The sequence below is a fragment of the Miniopterus schreibersii genome, assembly GCF_964146895.1.
Source record: "Miniopterus schreibersii genome assembly, chromosome: 3".
Classification (NCBI taxonomy): domain Eukaryota; kingdom Metazoa; phylum Chordata; class Mammalia; order Chiroptera; family Miniopteridae; genus Miniopterus; species Miniopterus schreibersii.
Window position 1 is genome coordinate 96,691,851 of NC_138103.1, and position 16,136 is coordinate 96,707,986.

The 16,136-nt window shown below is 40.7% G+C and overlaps 1 protein-coding gene across 2 annotated transcripts in view; it reads left to right on the forward strand.

Annotated features, from left to right (window-relative positions):
• Nucleotides 1-16,136, forward strand: part of WDR70 (WD repeat domain 70) — a 173,240-nt gene that overhangs the window by 123,014 nt on the left and 34,090 nt on the right. For both annotated transcript variants that reach the window (XM_081133024.1, XM_081133025.1), the window contains 3 exons: nucleotides 8,743-8,842; nucleotides 11,451-11,535; nucleotides 13,167-13,305. In XM_081133024.1, coding sequence (XP_080989150.1) covers nucleotides 8,743-8,842; nucleotides 11,451-11,535; nucleotides 13,167-13,305 — 324 coding nt within the window. The remainder of the gene's footprint in view (nucleotides 1-8,742; nucleotides 8,843-11,450; nucleotides 11,536-13,166; nucleotides 13,306-16,136) is intronic.

Genomic DNA, 16,136 nt, shown 5'->3' on the forward strand with positions numbered 1-16,136 from the left:
CTAGATCAGAGTTCAGCAAACCGTGGGCCAGATCCAGTCTGCCACCTCTTTTTGTGAATAAAGTTTTATTGGAATATAGCCTCATCCATTTATTTGTTCATGTATTGTCTATGACTGCCTTCACACTACAAAGGCAGAAGTGAGTAGCCTAAACATTTACTGTCTGGCCCTTTCCAGAAAAAGTTTACTGACCCTTGTTCTGAATATGTGTTTCCCCAATTAAGGTCAAGAAAATGTTAGTTCTGTCTGTGTTAGTAAGCACTATCTGGGGGAAAAAGGTTCCAGAGTGGAATAAGCTTTGGAAATGTTAAAGAGGTTGATTTATTTTGGGACTACTATTTAAAAGATTCTGGCTTTTAATATACTAATGTGCATTGTGAATCTTCAAGACAAGGCCATGGTATGCAAATAAACTCTAGTTTCCCAGACTGACTTGGCTATAGAACGACCCCCACCCGCCATCCCACCCCTAGATACACTGATGTTACACAAAACATCCTCTGGGAAACCCTGCTTTGGGGCTGACTCTCTGGAAGGCCTTTCTTCTTAAATCATTCCTCTTGGTGATTTAGGTGATATCTGCATTTGGAAACCTACAGAATATCATCTGAGATTCTGTGTAACCTCATCTCTTCCCCAATAAAAATTATACTTTGTTTAAAATCAGAACAGTAAAACATACTAGGTATTTAAATGGTCTAATTAAATAATATCCCCAATTTAAATGATTCTGTGTGCTGTCCAAAGATTATAAAGGAGTATCAAAGTCCAAAGTGTTATTTCATGCTGCCTTGAAATTCCAAACATGTGGGTCTTCTGTAGGGCTTAACCTTTTTTACATCTAAATTTCTGAAGCATAACTCTACAGTGCCTGACTGGTATACCAACTGCTCTCAGCTAGGGTTTATAAGAAGAAAGATTAACACGAAAGTAACTTGTGCCTTAGCCGTAAGGGGTTTGTTTTATAGACTAAAGTAAACACCTTGAATTTCAAGTGGCAAGCACACGGGGAGCCAGAAGATTCCAGAGCAGTGGTGTCATATTCTGCCTGTGGCTCACACGTCCAGGGGCTGAGCTTTCTCCTGCAGCTGCAGCTTCCAGCTGGTCATCAGATAGAGCCCTAGGTAGTCACACACTGCAGTCACCTGGTTTGAGATGACCAAACAGGCATGTAATTGCAACACTGTCTAGTTATGAATGAAGGCTGGGCTCTCTCTTTGCCAAACACAGTTGAAAATTAAGTGCTAAGTCATAGCTGTTTTCTGAAATCACAGTCATTACAAAGGGAACCTGGGCTAAGAGTGGAGAACCCTGCTGGGGAGTTCAGCCCTGAACTAGTTCTCTCTGTCCGTCTCTGTCTGTCTCTGTCTGTCCTTCGCTGTCTTTGTTTCTGACCTGTGAGCTTCTCCATTATAGTAGAGGCCAATTCTTAGTATTTTCATGCCCTCTAAACCTGGCTTAAAGTTGATCCAGTAAATGTTTTATGAAAGAATGGAGGAGTTTAATGTGTTTCTCCCCCTTTCCTGACTTGTACATCATTTGAAGAAAATTCCATGTTGTCTCTCTGTTTATATATCTCAGTATTGTGTGTATAATAGATCCTTAGTAAATGTGGTTGCCATTGTAAATGTGAATTCTAAAAATTTCATTACCACACGTTTATGGGGGATTATGAATGGAGTCTCCAGAAACCTTTGTCAGATATCATTTCTTTTGTCTTTAAATTATTTCTTTAAAAAATAGAAAGGAAGAGAAGGAGGGAGGGGGAGAGAGAGAGAAGGAAGGAATGAGGAGAGGGAAAAAGATCTTGGCTGGACCAATAATTATCTTTTTTTTATAAGTTAGAAACTTGGAAAACTGTCAACTTACTCTGAAATATATTGTTTCCTTGAAACATTCTCAGAAGTTCAGAGTTTCATTTGCTATATTTATTAAGTATGTTTCTCTTGTAAGCACCGTGATATGTGATGCATAACATATTACACTGTACTCGGAGACTCACTGGGGCTCTTGGAGTTCAGATGACGTCCCTGGGAAAGAAAGTATCTGAGGCTGACCTACTTGAAAGGAAGGATCGGAAACTCGGGGAAAGAGCTTTCATCCTAGTACCATAAAGAAAAGCAACTGAAACTCAGTTCTCCCTTCCATGTTTCCAAGCTTTCTTCTCTCATTTCAGTATTGTCTGCTGGAATCATCATTTTTGGTGTCAAAGAATATGTAGAAGAAATGGCTGCAACTACCTAGAGACAGTGCACATGCCGAGCAACCGCAGCAAGGATTAAGGAACGTTGCTAGAGAGAGATTTTGCTTTCGCAGGCAGGTGCACAAAGGCAAGGGAGGAGTGGGTGATTATATAAAGAACAAGACGCGATAAAGTTGAATAAATTTAATTATAGGGTGGCAGGGCTAGTTGATGTTAGTTATTATTTGGTAGAATACTAAAGCAGGGAAGAGAGAGTCAGCCTTCTCAAAAGGGTATTCATGCCCCTGTAGTACCACCTGACTTATAATAGGGACAAACACCTACATAATGTTTACTGTCTGTCAGGCACTATTCACACTCTTTATATGTTGCATTGGTTAACTTTCGCTACATAAGAAACTACCCTAAAACTTAGTGGCTTAAAACAACGAACATGTATTGTTTTTCATGATTCTGTGGTCAGTGGGGCCCTACTTCTGGTCTGAACAGGCTTGGCTGATTTCTCCTGGGGTCTCTGTTGCATCTGCAGTTACCTAACAGCTCAGTCAGACTGGGTGGTCTAGGATGGCCTCACCTATGTGTCTGGCTGTTGGCTGGATGTCCACTGGTACCACAGGGATGACTGGGCACATGACTGGTTATCTAGGAAACTAGCTCATGCGTTTTCACAGGGTGGGTGCAGGGGAGCAAGCCCCAATATATATGCCTTTATAGTTCTCTGCTTCTGTCCTGTTTGCTGTGTCCTCTGTTGTTAGGGATGCTAGGACACAGATGCTAAGGCAGCATTAGGTATGTAAGAGATTTATTGCCAAAACTCCTGTAAGGGAAAAGTGGGTGGAGAACTGCAGGAGGCTAGGAATATCAGATGGCGATGCAGGTCTGACCCTATGAAAGAAAGAGGGGAAGGAGGGAGGGAGGGAGGGAGGGAGGGAGGGAGGGAGGAAGGAAGGAAGGAAGGAAGGAAGGAAGGAAGGAAGGAAGGAAGGAAGGAAGGAAGGAAAGAAAGAAAGAAGGGGGGTTGACAAGGAAGATTCTAAGACTGCCACACAGTTCTGAGAAAGCTTTGGCCAGCCGATGGGAAGTCCTTGGTCAAAGTCACCACAAGACTTTATTAATCTGTTCTAGCCATGCTGACCCATTCAGCACAGCAGCGGCAGTTGGGACTAAAGTCTATAGCAACAATCCCTTTGTGGAAGGACTAGAATTATTGCCCCTCCAAGTAGTGCAGTGTTTCCTCTTAGGAATATGGCTACCTCTGTAGTCAATTGGCTCCTGGTCTGAAAATAGGCACAGATAAGGGAAACAGAGCAAATGATCATGACTTTTTATTGGGGCAATCACCCTTAGCCTCCTGCTCCTCTATTTGTCTCTCCTCTTGATTGTATACTAAGTAATATCTTTGCTGTCTGCCCATCTCTCCTGCCATAGGAATGCAGTGTTTTATTAGCCATCTCCACAGCTCCCTACACCTCAAGCCCCCTCTGTTGTCTCTCTGACCTTGTCAGTCATTAATTGTAGCCTTTTGGCTTCTAGCAACTAAACACTGCAACCTGGGTTGTATTATTTTGGGCCTCGTCTTCCCCATGGACATTAGTGGCCCAACTCTGTGACATTAGCCCTGGGCTGCGGAGGGGAGCTGCCACTGAGCTTCTTGGTGATGCTGGCTCTCTCTCACCTGTGCATTCCTGATAGCCTTGGTGAGTGGTATTTTCTCTGGGCCCTCCCATGAAAAATAATATTCCGTGTTTTCTGGCTTGACACAATATATTCATTTCAGTATGCCCACTTCCCCCGTCTTCTTACTGTTTTCCCTGTCATCTGCCAGGGCATTTGGGTGTTTTTATTTTACTCAACGTTGGATATCACTTTTTCAGGCCTTTAATAGCATCCCAGCAGCAAGTTTGCCCTATCCCCTGGTGTCCTTGTCCAAAAATGTCCCTAAATCAGTGAATCCTGCTTTTCTAGTCTTACATTGAAGCCCCCTTGATTAAGCACCGTCAAAATTGAAAGCTCAAGGTGCTTCATGGCTTCTGCCAGTAGCTGCTAGCTAATTCTTGTATCTCTTTTTCTGTGTAATCTCTTTCCTCCCTTATCTGCCCCAGCCACTTCCCCAGCTGAGTGATGCTGGGTTTCAACCCTAGTTATTGGCCTAGCAGCCCAAAGAAGAGGTAGGAGCAGGTCCTAAGAGAAGGTGCTTGCTGCCTTGTGGGGGGTGGAACAGTTGTAGCATCTTCTAGCACAAAGGAAGTTCTAGCTCTCACTAGGCAAAAGCGAGCCACCTCTGTAAGCCGTGAGTGTTCCAGGGGTTTTGCAGATGCAGCAGGTTATGGGCATCCATCCAGACATTCTATCCTTATATTCCAGGATCTCAGGTTTTCCCAGCTAGAGCCCTGACCTTACAGTAACAGACCTGCCTTGGCTGAGCACTTAAATGTCTCTGGAGCTCCATAAATCTAACTACCAGATCTCTCTTATTTGTTGCTCATCTGTGTCTGCTCTTCCACTACAGCAGATGAGGGTCTCTTTGGAAGCAACTAAAGTGGACCTCATGTTCTCCCACTTAGTCTGTCACTATTACTGGCCCTTGGTTTCTCATTAGCCCTCTGCAGGGTATCCATATGACTTAGCAGTAACCAGCCAACACCATTGTCTTTGTCATCGTTCCTCCCCTGTCTTTTAAATGCCTAAAACATTTTACCGAGAAGGACATTCCTCTGCACCAGGAAGTTTTCTCCAGTCACCTCCAGTGAAATCTGAGCAGTTGGACCACTGTCAAGTGCTAGAGTGTATGTGCACCCCACATTCCTCTTAGGCCCATGTCCCAGATTCTCCTCTTACCACCTGTGTTGTCGGATCACTTCTGGCACCACTTGTGTTAGTCTGGGTCCTCTGGGGAGCAGACACCAAGACAGAATTAACATATGAGAGATTTACTGGGGAAGGGCCTTAAAGGGGAAATGGAGAGGGAGCCTGAGAAGCTGGAGAGAGTCAGAGCGTGATGCAGGTCATACCCTTCTGAAAGAGAGAGGACAGACAGGAGCGTTAAAATATCCATCAACTGATGAGTGGATAAATAAAATGTGGTACATCCATACAATGGAATATTATTTGACAATAAAAAGAAATGAAGTACCAATGCATACTACAACATGGATGGACCTCAAAAACATTATGCTACGTGAAAGAGGCCAGTCACAAAGGGTAGCATATTGTATGATTTCATTTATATGAAATGTTCAGATAGGCAAATAGACAAAGACGGAAACTAAATCTGTGGTATTGACATAAGGTAGGGAGATAGGTGAAATGTCACCCAGTCTCTGGGAGCTGGGGAGAAGGGTAGGGGTGGGACAATGTGTAGGGCATGTTATTTAAAGATTAGTAAACTCAGAAACAGAAAGATTAAGCAATTTGACCAGGGTCAAACTAAAATGTAGTAAGTTGAAATTTTAGGTTAATTCGGCTTGGCTAAAGGACCAGGATTCTTTTCATTAGATTTTTTTCTGTCTTTAGCTCAGCAATTCATTAAAAATTTTTCCCTTAAAATAGTTTATTCCATTGTTTCTATCAATTACAAAGCATATTTTGATCATTTCTAGGGCTGTTTTTCCTCTCACATTGATGAACAATCACTAGACCGATAGACAGATATTGGGATCTAGGCAGCCGCTAGGTATAAACTATTGACCATTGGCACTGCCAGAGAACATTTGGGTGATTTAGGATGTAAGGAAATGAAAGACTTTGAATTTTGGGAAGTGACAAACATTGTGGAATTTTTTTTTTAAATGTACTGAAGACTTTGTGGAAGACGTCATATTTTTCTTTGAGAATTTGGCAGACTGCATTAGAGAAGAAAAACTAGAATTAGTCAATGTAGCCACAGAAGGTGGGACCAGGACTTATACATAGATGTTAGAAGGAGGGCATCTAGGACCCAGTTTAAGAAGGGTGTTGCCAATTAGAGCTCCCAGAAATGGCCTGACATTGCTTGTTATGTAGTGAGTTCCGTACCTCCAGAGGCTCCACAACCATCTGCTCAAAAGTTTTCACCAGGTGGGAGTTTGTACTGTGCGATCTCAGAGAGGGCCTCTAAAACTCTAGGTTTCTGTGCTTGCATTTTCCATCACTGAACATCTGAGACTCGATCCTCTCAAATCATAACATGAGGCACTCCTAAAATAGGAAACCTATGAAAGGAGTTAATAGCTCACCCTTCCTGAAGAACGATGCTCTTGCCTAGGATGACTGTGAGAACAGGTAAAGGAGAGGTGCAGTCTGGGATTTCCACATTCGGCCCGAGTGCTTTCCAGTCAGGCTGGCTCTGTTTTCAGAGTGCGAGGGTCTTTGTCATCGTGGGCTGGTCAGTGTTGATGTTTTATGGAAGTTTAAGATCTCCTCTGGCTATGTATTTTATCTCATTGGAATACACTTTTGTTACTGGTTAAAGTGAAGTTAATAATAAAAGTACTTTTGACACAAAATCTGTGAGCTGTCCATCTCATGCGAAGCATTCTGCCTCTTTATTTCATTAGGTCCTTTAAAAGAGGAAATAGATTATTTTGAGTGCAGCCTCTCCCTGTCCTTGAAATATTAATTATTAATATACAGCCATTTGTTATTACTTTAAAAGGTGTTGCACTAAGATGTAGATCTATATAGTGATAGAAAATACCTTGGGTGGGTCTTCCTCTGTGGCGTATATTCACTCTTCTCTATGGCCTCCTCTTCTGCCCTCAGCCAGGAGTAAGCTCTTCTTTCAAGGACTTAGTAACTGCATCATTCCCACCTGGATATTCCAGGAGTCTCCCCGTTTTAAGATCAACTAGTTAGTAGCCTTGATTATACCTGCAAAGTCCCTTTTGCCACGTAGAGTAACATACTCATGGGCGTTACACCGGGGCCGGAGGTCTTGGGGCCACAGTTCTGCCGACCACGACGCGGTGCTCTCCTCCTTGTCCCCACATCTTGCCGCTTTGTCTGCTAATTCCTGCTTTGACAACTGGGTCTCTGATTTCCTTATGCCCCCCCCTTTCCCCCATTCTCAAGTTTGGGCTCAGAACCTCTGCTCAGTGCTCGGGAATCACTCTATACTTCCCCATTGTCCCACTTGTCACTTTGTGTGCTCACCCATAGCCTTCCAGGGGACTGTTTGTCAGCTCTGAGGGCAGGAGGCACATTTATCTCGGCACATTGGTGTTTCCCTGCTTAACCTTGTGTCTGCCATACAGTTGATGCCTAATAAAAAAAATGTTGAACTAAGGAATTACTTGTACTCGTGAAAGGTAGAAGCATGATAACTGTCTTTAGTACAAATTTCTAATACTGTGACCCAGAGGAAGAGAGAGGGCAATTTTAACTCAATATAGACCAATTATTTAAACAAAGACCTGCCTGCTTTTGAGAGGTGGTGTATTCTTCATTATTGGCAGCTTTAGAAAGAAGCTCAGTGATGGGGTGTTAGTGATATTGTTGGAGGCTGACGTACATGAGCCGTTTGTGACTCGTCCTTTGTTAGGGTTTCTGCAGCATCATCAGAGAGGCATGACTTGTGTTCTTCTACCTGGGAATCCAGGAGAGACATGCATGCTGTCATCACTAGCAGTATCCCTGTCCATTCTCTATGGAAATATCCAGCCTGGGGGATCTGGGATAATTGACTCCCTAGTACTTTGGCCTGTACTGAATCATAACTGAGTGACAAGATTAGTGGAGTAGAGTTCCTGTTGTAAGTCTGTGTCGAAGTGACACTGGAATTAAAAAGACTACCAACATACATTAGTAGAGGAGTATAATGTAGTGTTTAAGAGCAGGCTCTTTGGTTCATACTCCCAGCTCTACGTCTTACTAGATGTGTCACTTTGGACAAAGTGCTCAAGTCTCTGTGCTTCAGTAAAATGGAGATGATAATGGTAGAACCTAAAGTGTAGAGTGATTGTGAGAATTAAATAGGCAAGATAATAAAGGATCTAGTACCTAGGATATAATAAGCATTGTGAAAGGGTTAACTGTCATCATCATCATCATCAATTACCACCAGCAACATTATCCTACAGGCACATTAAAGATAGTTCAAGACCTACAGCCATGTGCACAGTGTCTGTCTACTAGGCATGCAGTGATGTTTTGGACTTAATAAATAGTATGTTCAGTTGTGATTTTATTTATATTTACTTTCAGATAACTATAAGAAATGGTTCCAATAACTATATAATATACTTTGTAAGTATAGGATGAAAACCTAAGTGCTGTGGTTATCTTGAGTTGCTCAGAGCTTACTAAGGAGGTCTGGAAAATATCTTCTACTGAGACTTACCTTATCTCTTTTGTGCCTCTTATTAAAGCAATTGGATGTTATTAAAAGCCTTTTGAAACATTTTTTCCCAGAATAAAGAAAACCATAATCAGGTGAAATTAATATTTTACATGTAGATAGATATGTATCGTTTTCTGGATGATAAAGTGAAATATTCTTGTCACAAAAATGCTCTCATCTGAATTCGGAGGAAATGTTAACACTTTGCTTTCTTCTCAAATAGGTTCATCCTAAATTCCACTATAAACAGGCTCATGACCCGGGCACAGACACTTCGTGCGTGGCTTTTTCCTATGATGGTAATGTTCTTGCCTCTCGTGGAGGTAGGTTAAAAACTTCCTTTCTGATGTTTCTATATATGAAATGATCATACTTTAACAAATGGTGTACTAATATTCTGGCACTTAGGAAAGCCAGCTGGCCTTTGATTAGTGGACCTTTGCCAGTTTGATATATATATTTTTTTTATTAAAATGGGTGTCCAACCTGGCAATATTATTTTATTAAAAGGTATCAAGTAAAATTTAGAAAATACGTACTTTTGTGCCTAAGTTTTTACTTTAGCTTCAAATTCCCTCTGAGTTTGAAACTCCCAAGGATGACATTGCCTCTACCTTATGGAATTTTGTAGGTGGTTTTCTGTATTTTTTATACCATTTTCTAATTCTGGGTTTGGTATTTCAAAGTCTTCTATTTGCTGACCATTGATTTTTTTTTTTTTTCAGGTCAAACACTACTCAATTCAGTTAAAAAAAAAAATTGTATACCTGGATGTTATTTGTTTACTTATCCACACTCATGTGGTTGAATAGAGATTGTTTCTAATTTTTTGCTATATCTTTCTCACAATAAGGATAAGCTGTAGGTTGATAGAAATAAGAGAATAGAGAGAGCAACTTGCGAACAAAGCATTGTGGGGAAGTGTGGGCCATGACTGAGGATCTTCCGGTAGGCCCACGGGTGGCTAGAGGAAAGAAACAGCAGCTAAGTAGGTTGGAGCCATGTTGCAGATGGCCTTAAATACCACATAAAGGATTTAGTCTTTATTCTAGAGGGCACGTTAATCTAGCAGCTCTCCATGTGGTTGCTCATTCACTTAGGGACTGTATCAGCTAGCGCTGTGCTAGGTGATGGGTATAAACTGTGAACATCAAAGACAGGGTTCCCTTCCCTGAAAGAACTTACAGCCTGGTGTAGAGCGTGGTGGAAGTGAGAAGGAGATGAGATTTGCACAGCTCCCCCGCTTTAACCAGTCCAGGTCCTTTCACCCTTTACCCTCAGGAATTTCATTCAGATTCTCTTTCCTTCAAAGAAGCCTTATCCATTATATCCAAACTACCCTCATGTACTTAAACTGCATCAAATACATGTACATGTATTTCCCATTTATGGTATACATGGTAAAAGTGGGTGTGTATAAAATATGTATTTTGGTTCATCCAATCTAACTTGCACCTTGAATCCAAAGATGACTCTTAATTAAGACTATGTATACTCTTTCCTTGCAAACAGCGGTTCTTACCCCAGGAGGGCTTCTGATTCCCCTGGGAAGGTTTTTCAGATGGTAATTGCCCTACTTAGGCTCACATTCACTCTCGCGCTTTTAGAGTGGTATACCCAAATCTCCCAGGCAGAGTGGGGAGAGAAGAGGGGAATTAGAGGGGAGCATAGCTTGCAAATTCTTCCCAGAGGATTCTCAAATAGGCAGCCTCCACTCACTTGGTAATCACTCCCTCAGAAGTATAGGACAGATTCCATTTCAGTCTGTTGTTCTGGTGATAAGTCTTACCGTCTCCTCCCATCCTGTAGTAGCTATTGGGTAACAAGCCAGTCTTGGACATGGCATGTGTACTGTATTTCACCCTTTCCCTCCTGGGCGTGTAGAATATGGCAGATGGAAGTCTATTCAGCAGAGTCCCCAGGGTGTTGTAAGGTACTCCTACTAGCTCCAGAACCTGCCAGATTAGGGAAACTGTTTAATGGAGGTTAATGTTTTCTTACTGTTTGAAAATTGTGAGGAAGGATATGTAACATTTTTTTTAAGACTGAAACAAAAAGGTGAGTCTTGCAAAGTTCTTCCAGTGCAAGCAAGTCCCAGTCTAGCCTGTCGTGTGTTAGCGTACCTGCCAAAAGTTGGGTTTCAGAGGCAGGGTCACAGGGGAGCATGGGGATTTTTATTGAACTCGCCGCTCACCTCACTTGCACCTGATCCTGTTTCCTTATTGGGCCCGGGGGTTGAGGCAGGTCTCAACTGTGGCACTGGGGAGAAAGAACAGCAGACATTACTTAAATGAGTCTTGGCTTTCATTGTGGTCAGGAATTAGTTAGTAGTCCTACAGAAATATAAAAATGTGATTCTTAAAAGAATGTTCATGATATTTTAAATAGCTTGGAGCAGTTGTACTCCCCAGCAAAGCAAAGAATGGTCGTCACAGGTACAGACCTGGAGGGAAGGGAATCACATGGCTCGCCCTCATTAATGTTAATGGATAGTTTCAAATACACACTTGAGGGAGAAGGAATCTATTGTGAACTGAGCTATTTTCAGTCCTGATGGTTGTTAAATTAGTATCCTCTTAAGAAGTCAGGTTATGCTCAAGTCCACCACAGGGGAACTAGCATCTGCTCTAAAATCACTCCTTAGAGTAGATTCCCCAGGGTTCCTTTTACCTACAGATGCTACATCCATCTGGAAAGTAATTCCTAGAAGGCCAGTGCATTATCATATGTCTTCTACCTTTCTCGAAACTACTGCTTTCAAGCTCCCCAAGCAGTTAAAAAGATAAACCTGCCTATGGGCATCTCCCTTCCTCCCTTTTCTCTGCCTTCTGATAGTTGTACACTAAGTTTAGCAAACTCGAACTTGGAACTGGTGCTTTCATGCACAGTTCACTTTCTGTCTTTTCTTTTTCCTTTTTGTTCCTCTATCAGGTGATGATACATTAAAATTATGGGACATCCGACAGTTTAATAAGCCACTTTTCTCAGCCTCGGGTCTTCCCACCATGTTCCCAATGTAAGTAGCCTATTTGTAATATTTGATACACATAAGAGGATGGAAGAGAAATGTATTCACCTCTATGTTAATTTATATTGTATGTCTTTTAGATCTTCTAGAAAAGGAATTTGAAGAGTGATTGAAATAGGTGTTTTGAAAAATGCATTTTATTTTTACTTTGCATTTTGTGCATTCTTCAGACCATAGAACATTTTGCTGAAGTTGAAATGATGTGCATCCCTGTGCTTGTGTGTATATGTTGGATGCACACAAAGGTCTTGGGGTAGTAAAAATGTTTTAAGGGACTGACTTGTCCTTTTTTTTTTTTTTAAATATATCTTTATTGATTTCAGAGAGAGGAAAGGAGATAGAGAGAGAGAGATAGAAACATCAATGATGAGTCATTGATCGAGCCCACAACCCGGGCATGTGCCCTGACCAGGAATCGAACCCCGATCGCCCGGATCCCAGGTCGACGCTCAACCGCTGAGCCACGCCCGGCCGGGCTGACTTGTCCTTTTAATATTGTATAAACAACAAGGCAGACCTACGTTTTTGTTGTCTTTTAAAAATTTGAACCCTTTACCATCAAAGCAGTTTTTTGTAGTTAGTAAGCATTATTATATAGTTTTCTTAAATTTTTTTTACCTTCATTCTGGTCAGACATTCAGTAACCTGGATTTGTGCAGACTGTCTTGCTCTGGGTAGCCCAACACTCTTATCTCCATCGTACTAAGTTGACAAGTGAAGCATTTAAAGATTTTTTTCTGAGGCAGCTGAGATGGAATTTGACCTCTACGTCCTACAGTTGGTGCCTAAGCAAAATTTTCTGTTTTGGTAGAAATAAAATTTTACATCTGTACTAAATAATGGCCAGCAGGGAGGCGTGAAGGGGAGGGGAGCATCAGGCAGAGGAAGCCTTGTAACAGGCAACAGACAACAGCCTGTTGTACACGGCCTTTGTCTGTTAAGACAGACAGACAAACATGAGCTTAGAGCCGATGAGAATTTTTGAGCTCTTATGCCTGCTACAAGTAATGCTAACTACACAGTGCGTTTGGATCATGACTTAGATTATTCACAGTCAGTGGCCAGATCTCTAATAACAAGAGCTATTGAATCATAGCCACCAGTTAGGTTCCAGCGGAGCAGCCTGCTCCTCATTTCATGGTGCTTGACTCGACGAAACTTAAATTATTTGAGTGGTGGTGGTGGTAAAAAATAGTTCCAAAACTGGTCAAAGTAATCACTGCTTAGACATTAGTCATACGATGTCTATTTGTGTACAGATACTGTCTACAGGGAGTTGTTCCTGAGGTCTCTTTACATTAAAACATATTCTAATGTGTCGAAGTTAAAAGCACAGATTCTGGAATCACATGGCCTGCGTTTGAATCCCAGCCATACCACTTACTTTTATGATCTTTCTGTCTCAGTTTCCTCATCAGTAAAATGGGGATAATAATAGCTACCTCATAGGATTATTGTGAAGATTAAGCGAATTAATTTAAGTGCTTGACTTATTGCAAGTCCTATATAGAGTTACCACTTATTACAGTGATCTTGCTTATATTTTATTTAACTCGCACATTATTGCTGCATTGTTGTGGGGTCATAAGCTTAAACTTAGACACTCTTTTTGTCTGTAGGACTGACTGCTGTTTCAGTCCAGATGATAAACTCATAGTAACCGGTACATCTGTTCAAAGGGGATGTGGCAGCGGCAAACTTGTTTTCTTTGAGCGCAGGACTTTCCAAAGGGTATACGAAATAGACATCACGGATGCAGTAAGTATATTCTTTTTCCCCAGCCTTGAGAATGAAGTGAGATTTGTCTGTTAGCTACCTTTTGTTTTGGTTTTGGTTTTTTAAATAGAACATAAGCCCTGGCCCCTTACAATGCAATGGTAGCTACCTTTTTTTCCATCACAGTGAACTTAATTTCTGTTTAGTTATTTGGAAGTTTAAGACATTTTAGATTTCTATATCTGAAAAACATGCTTTAGTTTTCTTTACAGATTAATATGAGTACTAAAACACCAGCATTCATTCATGAGAATGGACATGACATAATAATATAATGTAATATAATAATAGTGAAGATTCTCAGAGGAAAATCTGAATTCCTTTAAAGTCTTTTAAAGTATGCATTATTATTTAGACGGTGAGGCAAATCATTGTTATTTTCTGCGTATGAAACAGGCCAATTAATGTCTGTGTAAATTTTCTTTGGGTCATTGTCAAATTCTTTAGTAATATCCTATATCTTACACAGTGCTCTTATGTAGGTTTCTCCAGTTGTTTTAGCTCTTTGTAAATATTTGAGACGTATTAAGCACTTAAATGATTCAGACAATTGAACAACTGTTTTTAAATCACCAGTAAAAAGCTTCTGTCTCTAATGTTCTAGTATTACTTTGGAGTCTTAATTGTAGGCCCTAAATTTGAGACCACAGTATAGTTAGAGAGACAATATAGAAATAACAATGAGACTAATTCTACATGAGTACTTAAGTTTTATAGATCCTAATCTCATGACATCACTTGAAATGTGCCAGTACTAATAATACTTTTTTTGGGTGCATCCAAGAGCCAACTAAAACACTAGACTCAAAGAAAAACACTCTTGATTCTATCAACTTTAATCTCAAGAAATAAAATTATTGTAATTGAGCTATTCTGTTATGCCTCTCAACGACTGTACATTTCAGTGTATTCGTGGTGTTGTGCTTTGAAATTGTAATTTAAATTGAAACATAATAAATTAAGGGGTGTAGGGGTATGAGCGTGCATTTGAAGACATGCTAGATTCTGTAGTGTTCAGAATATGCTGTTTGCTGTGTTGCTCCGAGCTGCTTTTCTAGATGGATCTTTTTCTCCATAGCACTTACCACCACCTCATGTATTATATATTTGTTTGCTTTTGTCTGTCTCCTGCCACAGGGTTGTAAGCCCATGAGGGCACAAACTTTGTTTTTGCTCACTGTGACATCCTCAGTGTTTAGAAGAGTGCCTGGCACATAGATGGTACTTGATCAGTATTTACTGAATGAGTGAATGGTATACAGTCGGCCCTCCATATCCATGGGTTTTGCAGCTGTGGGTTCAACCGACCTTGGATTGAAAATATTTTTAAAGATTGCACAAAGTTGATCCCTGCACAATACATATAACAACTATTTGCATAGCATTTCCATTGTATTGGGTTTTATAAGTAATCTAGAGGTGGTTTATAATATACGCCATTTTAGGAAAGGGACTTGAGCATCCGCTGAGTTTGGTACGGGGGGTTGGGGCCCTGGAACCAACCCTCCCACAGATACTGAGGGAAGACTACTTGCGAGTGCCAGTGAGTACTGCACATTGTGGAGCACAGGTGTACTTTGGAGAGTGAGGCAGGAGACAGAAGTACTTAGACATGGAAAGGCACACTGACCGTGGATACCATAACAAGAAGTTGACACTGTGTTTTGGCCTTTTTTTTTTTTTTAAAGCTAAGGAATGGCACATTCAGATCTAGGTTTTAAAACAGTTAATTTTTGCTGTGTGAAGGTTAGATTTATAATATTTAGTGTTCTTTTATATATATATGAAGGCTGAAGTTTATAACTTGGGAGACTGGGTCAATGTTCTGTGAGATTAAAAAAAGAAAAGAAAAGAAACAAGTGAGTTCTGTTGAGGGGTATGTTGACCTTGAAGTACCCGTAGGACCTCTGGGTAGATGAGTCGATGAGTTTGGTGCTTACGGGAAAGAAGACAGTTTTGGGAGAAGCATTTATAGTTCATAGTTGAAATGTTGGTTGCTGATGAGTTAGAGGAAAGGGCGTAAAGGAGAGAGAAGGTGAGCCCTAGGAAACCCGAGCACTTAAGGAATGAGCAGATGAACAGAAGCAAACAAAGGAGCAGGGTTAGTAAGTAACTAGAGTAGACCAGGCACTGAATTATCTTAGAAAAGCCAGAAGACAGTTTTGGGGAACCATTCAAATAGGTGGATGAGAGAAAACTTCAAACAGGGACAAACAACTTTCCTTCTGGGGCCTTTTAAATCATTGATTTAGGATTTGTTTGTCTTTTTATTGTTGTTAACATCAGACAACATTGTCTTCTGTTTTTATAGTAGAATGGTATGTTAAAGAGACTTTAAACTGCCTCTTTGATTTTTTTCTCAAGTTTTAAGTCTTCTTGAAATGAAAGAAAATAAACAAATGCATTCTTTGGAATGGATAAGGGGTGGACACTTCAGTGGTGCTTCACTAGGTGCAGGCAGTGGCGGCCATAGGTCTGTTCTAGATGTGTCCATTTTCTGCAGTGAAGCATGATTGATTGTATTCTTCTCACACCTTCCTCTAAAACAAAATAAACTCCCAGATAGTTATGTTCTAGAATGCTAAGCTCAACATGTATATGGAGCCAAACATTGTGTTCAGTCAGGGGGCATTAGAATCTATATAATTAACTTTCCAATAACTAAAAACTGCCCCACATCTTCACGATAACTAGCTTTTAAAAATATAACAATTACACTTTCCATGTTTTTTTTTAAACAAACATAGAAAAAAAGCTGATTATAATTTTACTATCTCTATTGTCATAGGCTCTGAATTTTTTTTCTCTGTTCA